The sequence below is a fragment of the Capricornis sumatraensis genome, chromosome 18 (assembly GCF_032405125.1).
Source record: "Capricornis sumatraensis isolate serow.1 chromosome 18, serow.2, whole genome shotgun sequence".
NCBI lineage: Eukaryota > Metazoa > Chordata > Mammalia > Artiodactyla > Bovidae > Capricornis > Capricornis sumatraensis.
Genome location: NC_091086.1, coordinates 31,606,984 through 31,626,073, shown reverse-complemented (window position 1 = coordinate 31,626,073; position 19,090 = coordinate 31,606,984). Strand labels below are relative to the sequence as shown.

Genomic DNA, 19,090 nt, shown 5'->3' with positions numbered 1-19,090 from the left:
CTCAGGAATGAGAAGTAACTATGAGTTCAACTCGTAATTTGTTGTTGAAATCTGTTACTGAATGTGAATTTCAAGGGCATCTCTCCGACACTGCTTCCAAAGTACAGTGACTTAGTAGGCTTCTCAAGAGCCTCTCCATGCTGTTCATCATTTCATAGCCAGCACCTCGCCAAGTGCTTTGTACCTAGCAGGTGCCTGGTGAATATTTGTTGAATGAATGTATTTGATTGATGGAAGAAATTCAGAGGCAAGTCCTAAGATGAACTTACTGGGAGTCACTCATATTTCCAGTTAGTGGTTTTCTCCACCTTGCTCTCTAAATCTGGACAAGTTTCTTGTCTAAAAATTGAAGGAGCTACTGCTTACATCATCTAATTGAACAAACCTTAATTGATGCCTACTCCTGTGCCCCTCTGTGAGGCGCCCGAAGACAAGCCAAACCTAAGCCCTTCCTGTTTGTTCCTTACAGTTAGCTGATTTCTCGTGCTCTAACCTTGCCCACATGCCACTGTAGACACCTGCGTATCTGTTTCTCTCCCCAGAAATACCTTGAACTTCTTAATAAGACCTTGATCTTACCTCAGTATTCCTGTGCTGAATTTGTCATACATAGTAGGTTCTCAGAAAATCTTTATTGAGAACTGAGTAACAAACAAGTATGTAAAACCCCTAAGTTTTATATACATATATATATGAATATAAACATATTTTGTATTTGAACAGAAATATATGCCTTTCTAAGTATTCTCTGAGCTTCAGATGATAAATACTGGATATGTCCTGAAAGAAACCAAAAAAAAAAAAAATGGACTTCTTATTACCAGATATGTAAAAAAAAAAAAAAAACTCACTAGAAGGCTGTTGAATCTCCTGGCCCCTCTGTGGAAATCTAGCAAACACACGGTAGAACCCCCTCCTCTCCTGGGACAATACCGCCTCCATTGCTGCCACATTGACAGAGGTGGGAACTGAGAGAGGAAGTGGAGAGAGCCCACGTTTGCTAAGGATGCTTGGTGGCAGAGGCAGAGGCCTTTAGGACATCGTATCCTGGACATTCTCCTGCTGCCACCTTCGTGCAGGAAGCAGGTTCTCCTGCTTCCCCCTACACCTGAGGGCCCTCATCAGTTCCCTCCATCCTTCTCCTGGCTCACTTTCCTAAACAAGGGTTCCTTCCCCACAAGTTTTCATGCAGAAATTGTATTCTCCGTGTTTCAGTTTTCAGAGTCTCTTAAGGTTTTAATTACACAGAAAACCTTCCCTGCTGTTTAACAAAAAATGGAACACTTTGGGGGAAAACTTTATGGGCAAATAAACTTTGGCACTTTTTCCGACGGAATAATTATTTGAAACCATATAACAATAAATATTTAGGATCTCCTCTGAAAACTAAAAAATCTGAGCAAGTCCTGACTGATTTGGGCCACTGGGTTCTAGAAGGCATACCTGGCCAGAAAGATACTTGTCTGTGAGCCAGGAATGTTCACTGTGAGTTTTACTTCTGTTAGTGCTTTATTTTTGAGTGACCAAAAGTCTGGGTTAATTCAGGATTTGATGCACGGTTACTACTTTGTGGCATGCACCGGATGGCTGACATAGGAAGAGATCTTGATCTATCTTGCCTGCCAGTTTTCTATTTGCTAAAAGCTGTAACATAGCAAATTGTGACCGATTTGTTATTGTGTTAATTATAATAATCAAGGAGATTAATAAAATTACTGTTAAAAGAATAAGCATTTGTGGCATGAGGAAAGTTAGATAGGAAGAGAAGCGAGAAGATGGGGAAGGGGTCAGGGAGGGTAGAAATAGGACTTTACTTTTCCCAAAACTAATCTGGGCATATATCCTTCAAGGAATTATTTTAAAACCTAGCAGATCCTATTCTACTGTAACTAGGTATTTGAACACAGGGCTGCACATCTTAATTAAAATTGAGGACCTAAAGTCACTATGTTTCATTTCAAGCAAATCAATAGTGAGTGACTGAAATGTTGTTTAGTAAAGAAAAGTCCTTGCTAATTTTGAAAATCCAAGAAAATGCCACCACCCTTTTTTTAATTGAAATTTCTTTATTTTGATTTAATCTACACAGAGACTTTCTAAATTGAAGTACAGCTGATATGCAATATTATGTAAGTTACAGGTGTACAATAAAATGATTCACAAATTTCGAAGATTATACTCCGTTTACATTATTATAAAATAATGGCTAAATTTACCAAGTTGTACAATATATGCTTGTAGCTTACACACAATCGTTTGTAACTCTTACTCCCCTACTATCATGCCCCTCCCTCCTTCCTTCTTCCCACTGGTAACCACTAATTTGTTCTTTATATCTGCATGCACATTCACCTTTAAAAGAATATTCATTTGCTATTGCTGCTGTTGTTTTAAAATCACTCACACAATAATATAAAAACTGCAGAAAAACTGCAGCCTGAGTCCACAAAAATGACAGAGAACAGCTCCTCTTCAGGCTCACGAAGTAATCCTGCCCACAGCCCAGGATCAGCTCACAGGGGCCCTGAAACGTCAGGAAACCCAAAGGAAGCCCAGGAATGATAGAATAATCCTGTCTCAATGACCACGTCTTTAGCACACACATCTTAAACCCAATAAATCATGGGGAAAACCATTTTACACTAAGAAATATTACTGGTGAACACCAGGGATGTACAATAGTTTTATGTGAAATAAAACAGGGAGGAAGAGAACTTCAAACATCACAAGAGGTTTTCTACATGAACGTGAAAAAAAAAAAGCACATTCAGGAAACATTCAAAATGACAACATTATCCAATAAATCAGCCCAGTGCTCTGCTGTCTATAACATGCTGCCTCTTAGGAAACACTCGTAAGGGAAGAAAAGTTCTCAAAAGCAGAAATTTGACTCTCAACTGCTTGAGACAAAAGAGAAGTTGAGAGTTCCAAGCAACAGTGCAGTCTACAGTAGGACCTCAGAAAACTTACCCCCTTAAAGTGAGCTGACTCACTTGGCCACACTTATGTAACAGCAGAACCAGCCTGTGGCAGGACGTGGGCCACCCTCTGCCATGCCAGGACCTTTCACCCCTACAAATGAGAAACAGCTGCTACTTAACCTATCAATAAGCAGCTGCAATATTTTTTTTCCCCCTAGACCTCCTACAAATACAATACAGAGAGTCAGACCAGAACATCTCGCTGGAGTTAAGGAAGTGGAAAGACCTTCCTAGAGTATCTGTCCATCCCTCTTATCTGGGAGTAGGGTGCGCCCCCTCCTCCTGGCAGCCAGATTCTGCCATATGACCTGAAGCCCTGGCTATAGTTAATTGGATCAAATTGGACCCAGAGCCAAGCTGAGCCAACCAGATTCTCTCCTTCTGGAAATCTGATACTGAGTTATGAGAAACTAAATAGTCTGGTTTGGAGGTTCTTACATTGGTTTTTTGCCCCCTGGGAACACTGACAATATCTGGAGACATTCTGATGTCATGGCCGGGGTAGGGGAGAGGTTGGGTGTTGCCAGCAACAAGGGCATAGAGGCCAGGGATGCGGCTGAACATGCTCCAGTGCACAGAACCACCCCCAACACAAAGAATCAGCAGCTGCGGTATTTTTAACCTAGTTACTCTGCACTATGTTTATTAGGTAGGGGCAGAAAGATTTTTGAAAAGCTGGTATTAGAAAAAGGAATAGAATCAGAATGGGGTCTTTTTGGTGACAACAGTATCTTAAGTTCTTGTCTTATGTAGAAAGTTCCAATACAGTAACAGCAAATATTTATCATGCTCACGGTACTAGGCTCTCTACTGAATGCTTTCACATTGATGTATTTTAACTGAGTGGTAGGTAGTATTATGCCCACTTCGTATATGAGGAAACTGAGGCACAGAGGCCACACGGTAGGTAAGTGACAGAGTTAGAACGCAAATGCAGGGGGTCTGACGCCAAGGTCGTGCCCTTAAATATTACTCCGTGCAGCCTCTCAGCCCAACCACTGACTTAGTAGCCGTCTTGTGTACCTATGTCGGGCTCTGGGGACACAAAGACGCCCACAACCCAGCCCTGCACTGTGACACACTGTCTTCGGTCCAGTAACAGAGAACCAAGGCAAGGCTGTAGCTAGCGCATCAGCACCTCTCTGCCAGTGTGCAGTGGGGACCTTGGCAAGCTGACTGGGGGCTGGATCGCAGGCATGCTTGCCCCCTTGGTCGGGCACCTCTGTGTAGTTAGTGTCCAGTGAGCTTACTGGAGCAGCCCTGGAGGGAGCCTCAATTCAGGCTTGTCCGTGGAAGACTGCAAAAGAGACGACTTGGAGTAGAGTGAGAGGGAAAGGATGAACTTTCCAACCAGAAGTTATTTGTGCAACACTACACTCTGTGGTCACTTCAGACAGAAGCCAGGCTCACACAGTCTTCACAGCTTTAATAACAATTCATCCAGATTACTACGTGATTGTCTGGGCAGGAAGCTGCTCTGACAAACCAGCCCTAAGCAAGCTGCCTTCACAAAACCAAGAAGCTGCCTGAGACTGACCAGCTTTTGGTCTACTGGGAAGATCTGGGCCATCCTCAGCTTCTGGACTCAGCACATTCGACCCCCAGTGCTCTGCCTTGGGAGTCTAGTATGGGAAGGTTTGAAGGACCTAAACTGCACGCCCCCTCCTAGGAGACACAGCCCGTGAGAGAGAGTCAGATGCTGACAGACTCCCTTAAAACAGCCTGTCCGCTCTCTCACCAGGGACCAAGACTCCGTTGGAAGCACTACTGCTCTTAGCAGAAGAGTAGCCTGAAGGTCTTCGGAATCAAGTCACTGAGCTATGTGTGTATTTGAACAAGGACTCCCTCCTTGCAGCACAACCAGCTTAGGCCCACTATCTCCCATCTGCCTGACCAGGGAGCTGCTACATCAAATTATTCAGGGAAAACATCCACCCGATTCCACCATCTTCCATGTTCCAGTTATTTTTACCCCACGCTCTGCGGAGGCTCTGCGCCTCCTCTCCAGCAATCCAACCTCTCCCACGTCCAGTCCCTCGCCAGCCTCTCCACAGAGCCCTCTTGACACGGTGGTGTTGGTACAGGGGGTGGTTCAGGGGGCGGTGGTAGAAGTCAGGATGGTGGGGTAGTTAATATGCATTAATTGTGCAGTATTGGTTAAAAGGGAGGGCTTCCTGGGTTCAAAGCTTAACTTTGCCACTTCCTAGCTGTATTTCCGTCAACAAGTTGCTTAACCTTTCCATGTCTCAGTTTTAACATCTGAAAAATAGAGATGACACCTACCTCACAGGGCCCTTAGAAAGTGCCTGCCAATATATAACACTGAAGAGGTTTTCTGTATTGGTGCTAGGACAACAGTAAGGTGGGTGGGTGGGGGGCGGGGGGGGGTAGGTTGGGGGGGTGCAGGGAGGGGGGCGCTGGCAGAGAAAGAGATGTCAGGCACTGCTCTAGAGTACTTGTGCTATTTTAGTTAATGCTCACAACCAACCCAAGAGGTAGTTACTCTTACTATCCCACTTTACAGAGGAGGAAAATGAGACAATGAGAAGTTAAGCAACTTGCCAAGTCTACAGCGGAGGAGCCTGGCAGGCAATGCAGCTCAGAACCTGCCGTACTCAACAATGAAACAAAAACTCCTCTACACCCACAAAGGCTTCCTAAGTGCCCCCTATGGCCTAACGCAGTCTCTGGAGGTCACCCTGGAGGATCTCCAGAGCCCTCCTTCTCCCCTGCTCCTTTCAAGACTCAGGGCAATGAGCTCAACATCTAGTGCTATCCGCCTTTCCTTGTCAAGGACATTGGCCAACCTTCCCCTCTTTCACGGAGGATTTCTGAATCTGCCTCAGCCTCTTGCTCTAGCCCAAGTCCTATCGACTTGGTCACCCACAAGGGCGCGCTACCCAGCACCTTGGGGCACATTTCCTCTTCTGCTTCCTAAGCTCCCCATCTTTCCCAAGGCCAACCAGTCACACACTGGAGCCTTCTCTCACATTTCCTCTTCTGCTTCCTAAGCTCCCCATCTTTCCCGAGGCCAACCACAGTCACACACTGGAGCCTTCTCTCCAAAAACCACTCTATGTCTGCAAAATTAAATTCATATACCTTATCGTCTCCCGCAATGATTTTTCTCTCTCCGTTTTCTGAAGTTATTCCAAATTACACCTATTGTTCAGTCCCATCAGCACCACCCATCCTCGCATCCTCTACTCACCCTTCCTTCCTTTCCACTAACTTGGAGCTCACAGTGGTCTATCATTTCCACCAACCTCTTGCCCCTGTCCTAAATTTCCTCTATTCCATTATCCACCCAGTAACTCACCCTGGAAAAAGCCCAACTTTTATTAATCTAACTGTCCACCTTCTTGAAACCTTCCTTTCCAGACAAAGTCTGGAAGAGAAAAAAACAAAAGTACCATAGACATCAGATTTTTGTCATTGTTGGATCATGGCCTCCACACCACAACCAATGCATGTGTGACCTGGTCCTCAATGCCCTGGTCTTTCATTGCAGCTACTTCAGCTCCAACCCCTAGGCAACCATATTTCAGTCACACTCAGCAAGACGACCTCACGTTCCACTTCATCAGCATTTAACCATCTCAAGTTCAGCCCCCTTTAGAAAGGAAAACTGTCCCTCGATGTCCCTAGTCGCCTTCCAGTTCCAGCCTGAGCCTTCTTCTCATTCACAGTGAAATTTCCAGACAGCCTTGACTGCAGCGGTGTCGTTTCCTCACTTCCCACTGGGCCTCTGAGAGCCTCTGGCCAAGGTCACCATGCAGCCATCTTCTTCCATGATCTCTGGGCCATGGGAAACACAATTGGCTACTTCCTTCTCCTGGAAAGTCTCCCTTCTCAGCCTGTGAGATGCAACACTCTGCAGGTTTTCTCCCAACCTTGCAGCTCTCTTTCTCTCTCAAGATTCCTTTCCTTTGGCTGATCCCACAAAAACCACGTGCCTAATATGTACCGGCCCTGAGAGAGACACTAGACTTCCTCAGGTTCTCCCTTCCATACTGAGCGCAACCCTCCCTGCGTGAGCTCAGACGTGGCCATGGCTTCAGTTACCATCAAACGGTTAAGGATGTGAGGTCAGACATTAGTAAGACCTGGGTTCATATTCTGGCTCCACCACATTGCAGGCATGACATAATTTCTCTAAGTCTCAGTTTCCAATCTCTAAAAGGATAAAAGCAATAAATCATGCATGAAAGATACTTAACACTGTGCCTCACAATGATAATTTAATAATATAGTTACACACACATATATATGGATTTCCAGTTGGTGCTAGTGGTAAAAAAATCTGCCTGCCTATACAGGAGACGCAACAGATGCAGGTTTGATCCCTGGGTCACAAAGAGCCCCTGGAGTAAGAAATGGCTACCCACTCCAGGATTTTTGCCTGGAAAAGCGCACAGACTGAGGAGTCTGGCGGGCTACGCAATTCATGGGGTTGCAAAGAGTTAGACATGACTGAGCGCGCACACACACACAGCAAGTAACAATAATGTTACATACTGCTTTTAACTCATCCAAAGCTCACCTCTAAGCTCCCACGTAATTCAGATTCTGACACTGAATCTCAACTTGGACTTCCCACAAGCAGTACAAACTCTGAACTCAAAGCCTTCACTTGCCTTTCCACGTGCTGTTCCTTCAGGGGTCACCTGCCACAGTCCATGACCCATTTTGCCTCCGTGATGTCTACGGTGGTTCTGAAACATGCCCATAAATCCTTCGACTTCCCACCACCGAGAGGTGGTGCCTGTTTCCTGCCCTTGTGACTGCCTTGATGAACAAGTGCCACATAAGTGATGCTGCACAACTGCTGAGGCCAGGTTGGAAAGACCAGTAGCTTCCACCAGTTTCTCCTGATACATGTACTCTGTGAGCCTTCAATCTGGATGGAGGCAGTGCAGCTCCTTGGGGCCTAATGTAGAAAGATACATGAAGAGAGATGCCCCAGGAGTCTACCTTTTCCAATCCCCCAGATTTGCATGTTGCCAGACCAGCATTCTAAGAAGTCTTGAGATGCGCCCAGCCACCATCTGATGGTAACTTTATAAGGAATCCTGAGCAAGAACAGGCTAACTGAACCCAATTCACCTCCAGATTCATGAGTTTAAAAAATGACTGTTATTAAGCCACTGTTTTAAGGTGGTTTGTTACTCAGTAATAGATAACCAGGACAATGTTCAAATCAAAAATCTGAAAATTATCCCTACAATCTCCTTTGTTCTCATCTTCTACAGTCAGTTACAAAATCCTGGCAATTCACAGATGTTACCTAAATCCATCTACTTTTCTGCATCCTTCCAGCCTCTCTCTGGCTGTGAATACCATCATCTCACTCCTGAATCAGTATAGCATCTTCCACACGAGGCTTCTGCCTCCCATCCGCTGCCCTTTCCAGCGCTTGTCCACACTGCCACCTGACCTGACCATGTCACCCTAGGCAAACTTTTAAGGTTCCCACGATGTGACCCTAGGTGGACTCTGCAACAAAGTGTACCCAACTGTTCCTGACTCTGCTCCAGCCACACCGAGCCCTGGGAGTTCCTTAAAGCAATAGGGTTACTCACCCCCAACTCCCTGCACATGCTGTTCCTTCCACCTGGCCCTGGCCCTGCCTGTCACTGGGCCAACACTCCTCAACTTCAATGCTGCAGATTAAAAATGACTCCTCTGAAAAGCTCGCTTTGGCCCTCAAGTCCAGGTTGAGACTCCCTTTCATATACTCTATTAGTAACATGTATTTCCCTCTGAGTAGAATATGCCACTCCAAAACATCATTGCTTAGTTTTCATCTCTACAAGAGTATGAGTTCTCTGAGGACAAGCTAATGGCTTATTCACTTATATATCCCTAGTGCCCAGAACATTACCAAAATACAAAAGGCTTATAAAAACAGAGCTGCCTGAATAAATGATAATTATGTAAAGGCAAATTTATGATCACTCACTTAAAGAATTAGAAAGAATGGAAAAACAGATAGCTATTCCAAGACCCATACAAGATGATGGAGGAAAACTTTGAAATAAAAGAAACACTTTAGATATCTAATTAATCCCACCTCTTTATAGATGAAGAAACTGAAGGCAGTGACATTGACTGGTTTGCCCAAACCGTACACTGAGTTGCTTGCAAAGCAGGAATTTCTACCAGGTCAACTGACCTCCACAGCACCTCCTCAGCAAGACAGGGTTTTCAAGTGAAATCACACAACCGAAGAATATGGCCAATTAATTTCTTCAAATTAAAAGAAAAATCTGCCTTATGATCCTCCTATATTATATTGTTCTCATGCCTGAATACATGGAAGTAGCTCTGGGCAACTTTAAATTTCTTTGGGGTACACATTCATCAAAATAAATAAATGACTGACAAAGTAAAGACTATTGGTGAGGATACGAAATAACTGGACCTTTTACACTACTGGTATAAGTCTAAGTGGTAAAAGTACTTTGGAAAATGTTTGGCAGTATTTAGTAAACCTAAAGAAGAGAAACAAAAAAAAGACAAGAAAAGGAAAGATATAAGCATCTGAATGCAGAGTTCCAAAGAATAGCAAGAAGAGATAAGAAAGCCTTCTTCAGCGATCAATGCAAAGAAACAGAGGAAAACAATAGAATGGGAAAGACTAGAGATCTCTTCAAGAAAATTAGAGATACCAAGGGAACATTTCATGCAAAGATGGGCTCGATAAAGGACAGAAATAGTATGGACCTAACAGAAGCAGAAGATATTAAGAAGAGGTGGCAAGAATACACACAAGAACTGTACGAAAAAGATCTTCACGACCCAGATAATCATGATGGTGTGATCACTCATCTAGAGCCAGACATCCTGGAATGTGAAGTCAAGTAGGCCTTAGCATCACTACGAACAAAGCGAGTGGAGGTGATGGAATTCTGGTCGAGCTATTTCAAATTCTGAAAGATGATGCTGTGAAAGTGCTGCACTCAATATGCCAACAAATTTGGAAAATTCAACAGTGGCCACAGGACTGGAAAAGGTCAGTTTTCATTCCAATTCCAAAGAAAGGCAATGCCAAAGAATGCTCAAACTACCACACAATTGCACTCATCTCACATGCTAGTAAAGTAATGCTCAAAATTCTCCAAGCCAGGTTTCAGCAATACGTGAACCGTGAAATTCCAGATGTTCAAGCTGGTTTTAGAAAAGGCAGAGGAACCAGAGATCAAATTGCCAACATCCGCTGGATCATGGAAAAAGCAAGAGAGTTCCAGAAAAACATCTATTTCTGCTTCAATGACTATGCCAAAGCCTTTGACTGTGTGGATCACAATAAACTGTGGAAAATATTGAGAGAGATGGGAATACCAGACCACCTGACCTGCCTCTTCAGAAATCTGTACGCAGGTCAGGAAGCAACGGTTAGAACTGGACATGAAACAACAGACTGGTTCCAAATAGGAAAAGGAGTCTGTCAAGGCTGTATATTGTCACCCTGCTTATTTAACTTAAATGCAGAAAACATCATGAGAAACGCTGGGCTGGAAGAAACACAAGCTGAAATCAAGATTGCCAGGAGAAATATCAATAACCTCAGATATGCAGATGACACCACCCTTATGGCAGAAAGTGAAGAGGAGCTAAAAAGCCTCTTGATGAAAGTGAAAGAGGAGAGTGAAAAAGTTGGCTTAAAGCTCAACATTCAGAAAACGAAGATCATGGCATCCGGTCCCACCACTTCATGGGGAATAGATGGGGAAACAGTGGAAACAGTGTCAGACTTTATTTTTTTGGGCTCCAAAATCACTGCAGATGGGGACTGCAGCCATGAAATTAAAAGGCGCTTACTCCTTGGAAGAAAAGTTATGACCAACCTAGATAGCATATTCAAAAGCAGAGACATTACTTTGCCAACTAAGGTCCGTCTAGTCAAGGCTATGGTTTTTCCAGTAGTCATGTATGGATGTGAGAGTTGGACTGTGAAGAAGGCTGAGCGCCGAAGAATTGATGCTTTTGAACTGTGGTGTTGGAGAAGACTCTTGAGAGGCCCTTGGACTGCAAGGAGATCCAACCAGTCCATTCTAAAGGAGATCAGCCCTGGGATTTCTTTGGAAGGAATGATGCTAAAGCTGAAGCTCCAGTACTTTGGCCACCTCATGTGAAGAGTTGACTCACTGGAAAAGACTCTGATGCTAGGAGGGATTGGGGGCAGGAGGAGAAGAGGACGACAGAGGATGAGATGGCTGGATGGCATCACTGACTCGATGGACGTGAGTCTGAGTGAACTCTGGGAGTTGGTGATGGACAGGGAGGCCTGGTGTGCTGCGATTCATGGGGTCGCAAAGAGTCAGACACGACTGAGCGACTGAACTGAACTGAAAAACATTACAGAAATAAAGCAAGTTTCAAGACAATAAGGTGCTATGTTACAATTTTGTTAAAATTATTAACCACAAAGAATACCATATTATTTACACATATATGCAAATATAATAAAAATGCAACAACAACAAAAAAACCCACACATGAGAACAGTGCCTACTTCCTTTGGGGTAGTTGTCACCATGGAGAAGGATGAAGAAAGCACGGGAGAGCAGAAGGCTTTCACCTTAAAGCTTCTTGTTTTAAAAAGCATCCAGCATTTTGAAGTTAAAATGGCAAAATACTAACAGCTTTAACTGGGGAGATAGGTACACAGAAGTGCGTTCTCATTTTCTGTACTTTTCTGAACATTTGCATTTATTTAAGGTAAAACTGTGAAAGAATTGTATTTTACTTTAGCTCCTGACTCCATGTACAGACTGATCAAGGAACAAGTGCAGGCCTTTTGCACCTCAACCAATGGTCCTGGGATGGCTCCAGACTGTCAACTGCTCCACCAGAGAGCCTGGAGAAGCTGCTCTCTCTCTGTGCAAAAAGAACTCTCGGGAATCCCTCTGGGGGAGACATGGCCACAATTGCTAGGGTCGAAGTCCCTGACCCAGAGAGAAGCAATCCAGAAGTCAGAATCATTCCCAGCAAATCTGGGTACAAAGAGGTCTGATAAATGAGATGTTCCTGCAAAATCATGTGCATCTGGCTGTGAACCAAAGTGCAGTGCATGCTTGTGCACCAGGGGGTCGGCGGGGCAGGAGGGTGCAAGAGGTAAGCAAAGTCTCTCACCTGAAGGTACTGACACGTGTACTTCCTCAACTGCAGCACAGCTGTCACTGAGTTCCCAGGGGGGCTTCTCACAGGTGACGGCAGCAATTAAGTAACCTCTCAATTTCCAGTCCTGTGTCTGAATCATGGCCCCTCTCACTCATCCTCTTAACTATTAATTATTACCAGTTACAGCAGTACTGAATAATGCTTACATGCATGGGCTTGGAATCCCCAAGTTAGCTGGTACCCTAGCCCTGACATTCAGTTACATGATCCCAGCCATTGCTCCACCTCATAGAGCCTTAAGTTCCCAGTATCTAGTCAACAGGACTGCTGGAAGGATTAAATAGGGTAATGCAGGTAAAAACACTCTGCACAGTACATGATATATAGTTCCGTATTCACCCTGCATCAGACTCAATTCTAGTGATAAAAGGATAATCAAGATAGTAAGGGACCCTGCACTGATACAAGTTACAGATTCAGATAACGAAAACATCTGCAAAGCGCCCAAACTTCAGAGTTTTAAGATGGCAACCACAGAGCGTTCAGCCAAGCATGGGGGCCCTTCTGAGCCACATGCCCATGAAGCCAATCCTGCCAGAAGCAAATGTGTTCACTTTGCTGATACTCAGAAACAAGGGTCAACAAGAACTGAGTTTTTCAGATTCAACCAAACACCAGAAGCACTTGGGGAGATGCCAGGGGAAGAGCCACAGCATAAGTAAGGAGGCCACAGGCTCCAAAATAAAAGCCCATTTTTAACTCAATTTGTGAGAAGTATCAGCATTTGTTAACCAAAATGCAGTTACCAAATTTCCTCTGAAAATCTTTTCTTCCTCAAAAGCAAACCCTTTAGCATCAGGAGACTCTGCCCAACAGAAACTCATAAGCAAAAGGCCACTTGGGCCTAATGTCTGCTAGGCAAAGCCCCACTTTACAGGCAGCACTTATTTAAGGAGCACAGCAGATTTCAAATAAACTGCCAAATAGATCTTGAGTCTCAGGGACCTCTTCAAAAAGACGACTGGGGCTTGTGACTCTGAAGGTGTCCTTGAAGTGACACTAGGGAGCGGAGTACCAAGGTTGCCTGGAAACCCACGTGTGGTTATTTGATAAAACATTAGATGGTGAAGGTCACCTAGGTGCCCAGAGTCAGGACATCACGGGGTGGAAGGCTCAGGACACGACACAGTTCTCTTTCTATCCAGCCTTCCTTTTAACAGGCATTTAGCAGAGACAAGTCTTTGAGCACAGCGGAACAGCGACCAGCCTGCTCCTGGCCCCTGGTTTCTTGACTGGAGAAGTAACATGGTAATTACATGAAATACATTGTAAAATCTTCAACTGCATTCCAATAGCTTTAACACCAAGCTGGAAGGAAGGTAGTGAAGAAGGAAGGTTCTGGGACCACAGTCCCAGCTCTATTACTTGTTAGCTGTGTGAACTTGGGGAAATTACAAAACCTCTTTCAGCCTTGGTTTAATGCATTACGTGTGGAAAGCATTTACATTATCTGGCACCACAGTATGGGCTCAATAAACGGTAACAACTATTTTATCCTCATAATACCTATGCTTAACTCCCCCCACCTTCAGCATGCCTGCAAGCACACAGCTTAGGCATCCTTCAGAATGCAAGCTCCCAGAGGACACGAATCATCCCCATGTGTGCTCTCTTGGGATTCATGCTACAAGCCTGGAACCACAGACAGTTGAGAACCAGAGCTACTGCCTTATATCGCAGTTTCTGCCTCATGGTCTGGATATTTTTGAAACTTTTTTGCTAAAAGAACCAGTTATTGTGTTCTCTTTTTATCTTATGATTTATTAATAAAAGAACAACTATGTGACTGACTAATCCAGCTGCAGTTAAGATTAAAAATATATGGCCTATATTATCACTTCAAACATAGAACACTTAAGTTATACTGTTCATAGTCATTCACAGTTAAAAAGCAACACACTTCTAAGACCACGGAACATCAGATAAAGTCATAACTGTGCCTTCACTCCTCTTTTAGAATAGGCTCATTTACAACTTGGTAGAACCTCAGAGTTCTGTGTATCCATACATCAAGAGCTTCTGTTCTTGGATGGTTGATTATTTGGTTTGTATTCTGCAAATGGTGATGGGTTTGTGCTGATCCATCGATCTTCTTTCACCTGATCTTCCCTATTGACACACAAATTTTTATACGACAGGTTTAGCCTGTGACCAAGAAACTAGGCCAGGTTCACCAACCTATACAGAAAAAGAAACCTAGAACACTGGCCTTATTAGATCCCAAACCCAACATACAGGTGAAATGATCATTATCTGATAATTAGCAGCCAAAGAAGCACTTTCAGATATCACATTTTCAGGCCCAGCTTTGCACTTCAGTTCACAATGAAACAAAGAAACACACAGAGATAACCTACAGAGAGCCAAGGAGCACATCACAGGCTGCCTCTTCCCCCACCTGCCTACCTATCTGTCCACTGCCGCAGGTTCCTGCAGAGCCACCCACAACCCCCCAGTCCCACAACCAAGGCGATCCCAGTGGGGGCTCATCCTCCATGACTTTCAGGGTCATGCACAAAGCAGGGGTCCCATAAACATTTGTTAGATGGATTAAGGAACATATTTTATTTTTTTATAGGTAGTAAACAATCCTCAAGGAAGTCTTGTAACTTCCTGCTTGCTGATGACATTAAATCTCTCCAAATACTGAGACTAATTTAAAGGTAGCCCAATCTTTAAAACTGGGCAGTCACAGTCATTCTACAGGGGGCATAAGAATAATATGAGTAACATAACCACAGTATATTAACATTCTACATCTGAAAAGCAACATGCTGTTTATAAAACACCCTCCCTCCATCATCCCATGTAATCATCACTGGCATTACACAAAACATACCAAATTTTATTGATGTTATTTTGATGGCAGAAGGGGGGGAAGAGGTAAAATTCAAGCCAATCAACATGAATCCGGATGTAAAGAATATTAAACCGAGAGGAATCTAGAAGTTGATTTTGTCCAACCTTCCAGGAAAACCTGGTAGACACGTTTTCCATTATAGCGTAACTATTTTCTCCTTATTCAGAAAGTTCCACACACTGTCTTACTAGTTCTACCTGTCAGAAGAGAAACAGGAAGATGCTGGTACTGCCCACTGGAACAGCAACAGAATCTTCACCTACAGACCGGACAGGTGTGAACATGGCATTTAAAACCCATTCCTAAAATGGGAAAAAGGTATATGGCCTGTCAATACTGAGATTTTTATATTTAAATACTGGAAAACCAAGATTTTTATTTTTAAATGGCCACCCAGGCAAAACAAATACCTTGATAATCTTAAAGTTAAGAGTAAAAGATACATTCTGCATTCCGCAGAGTAAAACACCTAATCCAAACAGATGTTATCTTGTCTTACTTTAGAAGCTGGAGAGAAAAGCTGTCCCTTCTCTCTCATATTCATTCAACAAATAAAGATAGGGTACAGGGTGATACATGAAATTACTGAGGATACATAAATTACCATTATTGTAGTTCCCTAAACTGACATCTATCAAAACTTTATTCTAAATAGAAAGGCACTATCCCTGGGCTTCACTTTATCTGTCACCTCTAATTTATAGCATTTCCTTCAAGTTAAGAAATCAACAGTAGCCTCTAAGATCAGAGAGTTTTATCCTCTGCTTTAATATTCACAGTCTTATTGAAAGCACCTCTTTCTCTCATTTATCTTCCTTCCACTGTCCTGCAATTAAAAAAGGTTAAGTGATGCCATCCAGCCCAAAGAACAATGGACAATGCATACACACACAGCTCCCTCTTCTTCCAGCAGCAATAAGAAGAAAGTCAAACACCGATTAAAAAGAAAAGAGAAGAAAAGATGGCATACACACTATCCCTGTCAAGTGCATGGACAGGGCACTTACTCTAGTCCACAAGCTCAGCAAAATCTGAAGGGTCAAACTAGAAATGAAAGGAGTGTATTTTCTCTGGAAGGTACGTAAAAGAACTTGGGAACTGATTTTTAAAATAAGATGATAATCAACAAAATTGATTTTCACTTTTCAGAAACTGGTTTTTAATAAACACCACATAAAAACTATGGAAAAGCAAATGAGTCCATCTGAAAGGCAAGAGGAATGATGTGTGGAACATCATTTTCTCTGAGAACTAAGTAAAATGTAAACACAGAAGACCACCTGCAGAGGCTTTTTCCTTTAATGTTTAAGGATTTCCTTAAGTCTTTTCACAGCGGATACTTGACACACTCATCAGAACTGACTTATTTCCTTTAAGAGTTTTTCCCTCACTACCAGTGATTAGCCAAGTGATTTTTACGGGACTTTTTCACTACACTTGTGAATTTTTAAAAAAGCATAGCTAAGGTGACAAAATAATGATTTTTTTTAAACAGAAATGCATAGGGTATATGCAGGCGTGGCAGGTAAAACAAAAAAAAGCCATGTCAGATTTGGGGCCCATTGGTTTTGACACATAATTTAGGAAATTCAGGAAGAAAGCTGCTTTTCAGGTCATCTAGAGCACCACAAGCATTCCCCATCAGGAAATTAACCTGAGTAATTAACCAGAGTTTTCCAATTGTTTTCCCTCACTAACTGCTGTAGTGGGTTTGGCACCTCAAAGACAGGTTTACAATGCAATTTGCAACTTTAAAACTCACTCAGCAAATAAAAGAGCAAGTTCCTTTTTAGGAACCACTTAACTAAGCATTCAAAATCAGCTTTCATTAGTATAGGTAAGGCTGCCCTTTCCAATTCCATAATCATCCTCAACAAACTTTGGCTTTAATTCGGGCAAACTGCAAGACAAAACCATAGTACTGTATGAAACAAGCTACAAAATAACCAGTTACTTATTTCAGAAAATAGTCTTTAAGAAACATCTGACAACTCTCTTACCCCACATAGCACTTTACATTTTAAAGAACCCCCAATCAGATAACCTCCTTAACTGGCTACACTGTGGGCACCTAATGTCCCTTTATCACAAAGACAGAGGAAGTTACTGACATCAACAAAGGAAGAAAACAGAATTTGAATTCAGTTTTTGACTCCCCTCGATCCACAAGGTCATGTATTAACTGCACTCACCACCCCTCCCCACAAGCCCATCAAACCAGGAAGATTTAGGGGAAATAAGCCCAAATACAAGATAGCATTACAAAACCAGTCCTTGTCCAGCGTTTCTTGACTATGAACGCATTCACAGTCTTTCTTAGTATACAGCATTAGTGTAATTCCTAGAAGGCACTGGCAAATCTCTGCCAGGCCAATCTGCAGGCAGAAACCAACATGCTTGTTGAACAGCATGTGTTCAACAAGATGACAGGACGGTCAATGTCTTTACCGTTTACTTCAACTCTGCATTGCAACAGGGGTTCTAGACAAAAAGGTAAACCTGGTAATTGTTTAGGATTGAACACAGCCAACATTAATGAGGATCCGCGTGAACACAAACATGCACCTCTGGGGAAATAATTTCTCGAACAATATGCGGTATTTTGCATAATTATACATACATAAATCAAGTGCATTTTTAAAGTAATGTTCAGCCCCAACATTGAGCTGACACTTTTCCCACCTAAACTTCTCAGCACAAGCCTGGCCTAAAAAGCACAAACAGGGTCCAATCTGTGCACCGGGTAAGAAACAAGCATCCACGGCAGGGACGGCGAGGCAATGCCTGCTAGCCAGTCCTTTCTGCCCAGGCTTCGATGTAGTTTAGTCCCGTCTACTATATGGTAATGTGCTTTTAAAACCTCGCGGCGACCGAGGTCATAGCTTTAGAGATCTAATAACAACCAAATGACCGGAGCTGCCGGGCACTTAGTAAGCCATTCCGGTTATGGCTCTTTAATAGTACCTGGAGTTCTGCTAAAGGCAGAGGGGAAAACTCCTGCTTCCTGGGAAAGAAAGTCCTCTGCAGGAGTGCAGAGAGAAGCAAAGAACCGACCACAGGCAAAAGACGCCCCGCCGCCGCGGCCCCATTTCTCGGGGAGCGCCCGTGCGCCCCTCGTCCCACAGAACCGCTGGCCCGGGCCGCACCTTTACCTGTCAGTTCCACCACTCCCTGGGAGCTGCGGTCCCACGGCCTCAGCTGCCACCCCTCTGAGTCCCGGCACAGCTCCAGAGCTGGCTTCGGGAGAAAGAACCCCAAAGGCATCCCATCCCAAAGAAAGAAAGCAAAAAGGCTGTTCCTCCAGGCGGAGGGACATCGGGCACGTTGAGGTCCGAGGGGCGACACGCCACCCCTGCCCCGCACCTACCAGATAATCCATGTACAGAAACGCCTCACTTATCCGGAGATCAGACATCCGACAGCCTAAAGCATCCGGAACGGCTCCGAACCCGGAAAAAAAAGCAGCGTCTCTGGCTGCGAGCAAGCAGCCCCTGAAAAAGCCAGCAACAACGAAAATAACCGAGAGAAGTCGAGGAGCCGAAGATTACACAAGGGGCGCGGCGATTGGCCGGGCAGGCGGGCAGAAGGAAAGGAGAGCGTTCATTGGTTGTGGCGTCTATAAAAGGCAGGCCACTGCGGGTGGCAGGGGAGAAGCGCGGGAGCGGCCGGGGCGCTGGTTCCTGTGAGGAGGGCGGAGGGGCGGGGGCTAGGGCTGCGCGGGCGGAAGAACGAGCCGGGAAGAGCGGAAAATCAACCGGTGCTGTTGTCGCCGGCGTTCCGTGTGCTTCCGTGGCCTCCGAGTTGGGTAAATCGGAACCGAACAGTGTTCCATAGGAGTAGAGCTTAGTGTCTCCTTCCATCCCCCAGTAGGAAGCTCGCGCTGAAACGTGGGAGGCGTAGAAGCCACTTAATGCCCCTCTCCGGAGCGATTTCCCGAAGGCCCTGTGGCCTCGAGACTGCACAGCTGGGATGACTGGAATGTGTAAGAAGGTACTCTGAACAGGCAAGCCTGTGACTCGGGGGCGGCCCCTCCCCATTTTCAGAATGTGAAGCGAAGGTGGAC

General features: G+C 44.3%; 1 protein-coding gene across 2 annotated transcripts in view; it reads right to left on the bottom strand.

The window, feature by feature from the left end:
* Positions 1-18,455, bottom strand: part of ARL15 (ARF like GTPase 15) — a 466,036-nt gene extending 447,581 nt beyond the window's left edge. For both annotated transcript variants that reach the window (XM_068990589.1, XM_068990590.1), the window contains exon 1: positions 18,395-18,455. In XM_068990589.1, coding sequence (XP_068846690.1) covers positions 18,395-18,442 — 48 coding nt within the window. In that variant the 5' untranslated portion in view covers positions 18,443-18,455. The remainder of the gene's footprint in view (positions 1-18,394) is intronic.
* Between the last annotated feature and the right edge of the window lie 635 nt (positions 18,456-19,090).